General features: G+C 65.4%; 1 protein-coding gene across 1 annotated transcript in view; it reads left to right on the top strand.

Annotated features, from left to right (window-relative positions):
* Positions 1 to 1,045, top strand: part of LOC121364355 (coatomer subunit zeta-1-like) — a gene marked incomplete at its 3' end in the record, with an annotated part of 5,632 nt that overhangs the window by 3,217 nt on the left and 1,370 nt on the right. The window contains exons 6-7 of the mRNA XM_041487562.1: positions 311 to 388; positions 953 to 1,018. Coding sequence (XP_041343496.1) covers positions 311 to 388; positions 953 to 1,018 — 144 coding nt within the window. The remainder of the gene's footprint in view (positions 1 to 310; positions 389 to 952; positions 1,019 to 1,045) is intronic.

The raw sequence follows: 1,045 nt of genomic DNA, 5'->3' as shown, positions 1-1,045 counted from the left end.
TTGGGGACACGGGGGGGGACACTGGGGGGACACTGGGGACACTGGGGACACACCTGGGGGTCACAGGGGGGTCGTGGTATCCTCGAGGGAGTCTTGGGGGGGCAACTTGGGGGAGCCCAGAGGGGGGAATGCCTTGTTTGGGGTGTCCCCTGGCTGTCCCCTGGCTGTCCCCTGGGTGTCCCTGGGTGTCCCTGGCTGTCCCCTGGCTGTCCCCTGGGTGTCCCTGGGTGTCCCTGGCTGTCCCCCGGGTGTCCCACCCTGTCCCCCCCGTGTCCCCATGGTGTCCCACCCTGTCCCTCGGTGTCCCCAGGAAGAACGTGGAGCGCCGGGCGCTGCTGGACAACATGGAGGGGCTGTTCCTGGCCGTGGACGAGATCGTGGACGGAGGGTGGGACTGTCCCTGTCACCTGTCACCTGTCACCTGTCACCCATCACCTGTCCCCGTGTCACCTGTCACCCTGTCACCTGTCACCGTGTCACTTGTCACCCCCCGGGACTGTGCCTGTCACTTCTCCTTGGGATCTGTCACCCCCTGGTGCTGAGGTGTCCCCATGTCCATCTGTCCCTCTGTCCCGTGTCCCTCTGTCCCTCTGTCCCATGTCCCCGTGTCCCTCTGCCCCGTGTCCATCTGTCCCTGTCCCCGTGTCCATCTGTCCCTCTGTCCCGTGTCCCTCTGTCCCTCTGTCCCATGTCCATCTGCCCCGTGTCCATCTGTCCCTCTGTCCCGTGTCCCTCTGTCCCTCTGTCCCGTGTCCCTCTGTCCCGTGTCCATCTGTCCATCTGTCCCTCTGTCCCTCTGTCCCCGTGTCCGTCTGTCCCGTGTCCATCTGTCCCTCTGTCCTGTGTCCCTCTGTCCCATGTCCATCTGTCCCTCTGTCCCATGTCCCTGTGTCCCGTGTCCCTCTGTCCCGTGTCCCTCTGTCCATCTGTCCCTCTGTCCGTGTCCCCTCAGGGTCATCCTGGAGAGCGACCCCCAGCAAGTCGTGCACCGCGTGGCCGTGCGGGTAGGGGCTGGGGGGCTTTGGGGGGGCTTTGGGGTTTTTTG

The sequence above is a fragment of the Pyrgilauda ruficollis genome, unplaced genomic scaffold, assembly GCF_017590135.1.
Source record: "Pyrgilauda ruficollis isolate IOZ18807 unplaced genomic scaffold, ASM1759013v1 scaffold804, whole genome shotgun sequence".
Taxonomy (NCBI): domain Eukaryota; kingdom Metazoa; phylum Chordata; class Aves; order Passeriformes; family Passeridae; genus Pyrgilauda; species Pyrgilauda ruficollis.
The sequence above is the reverse complement of the archived record's forward strand: the minus strand, read 5'-3'. Positions and strand labels throughout refer to the sequence as shown.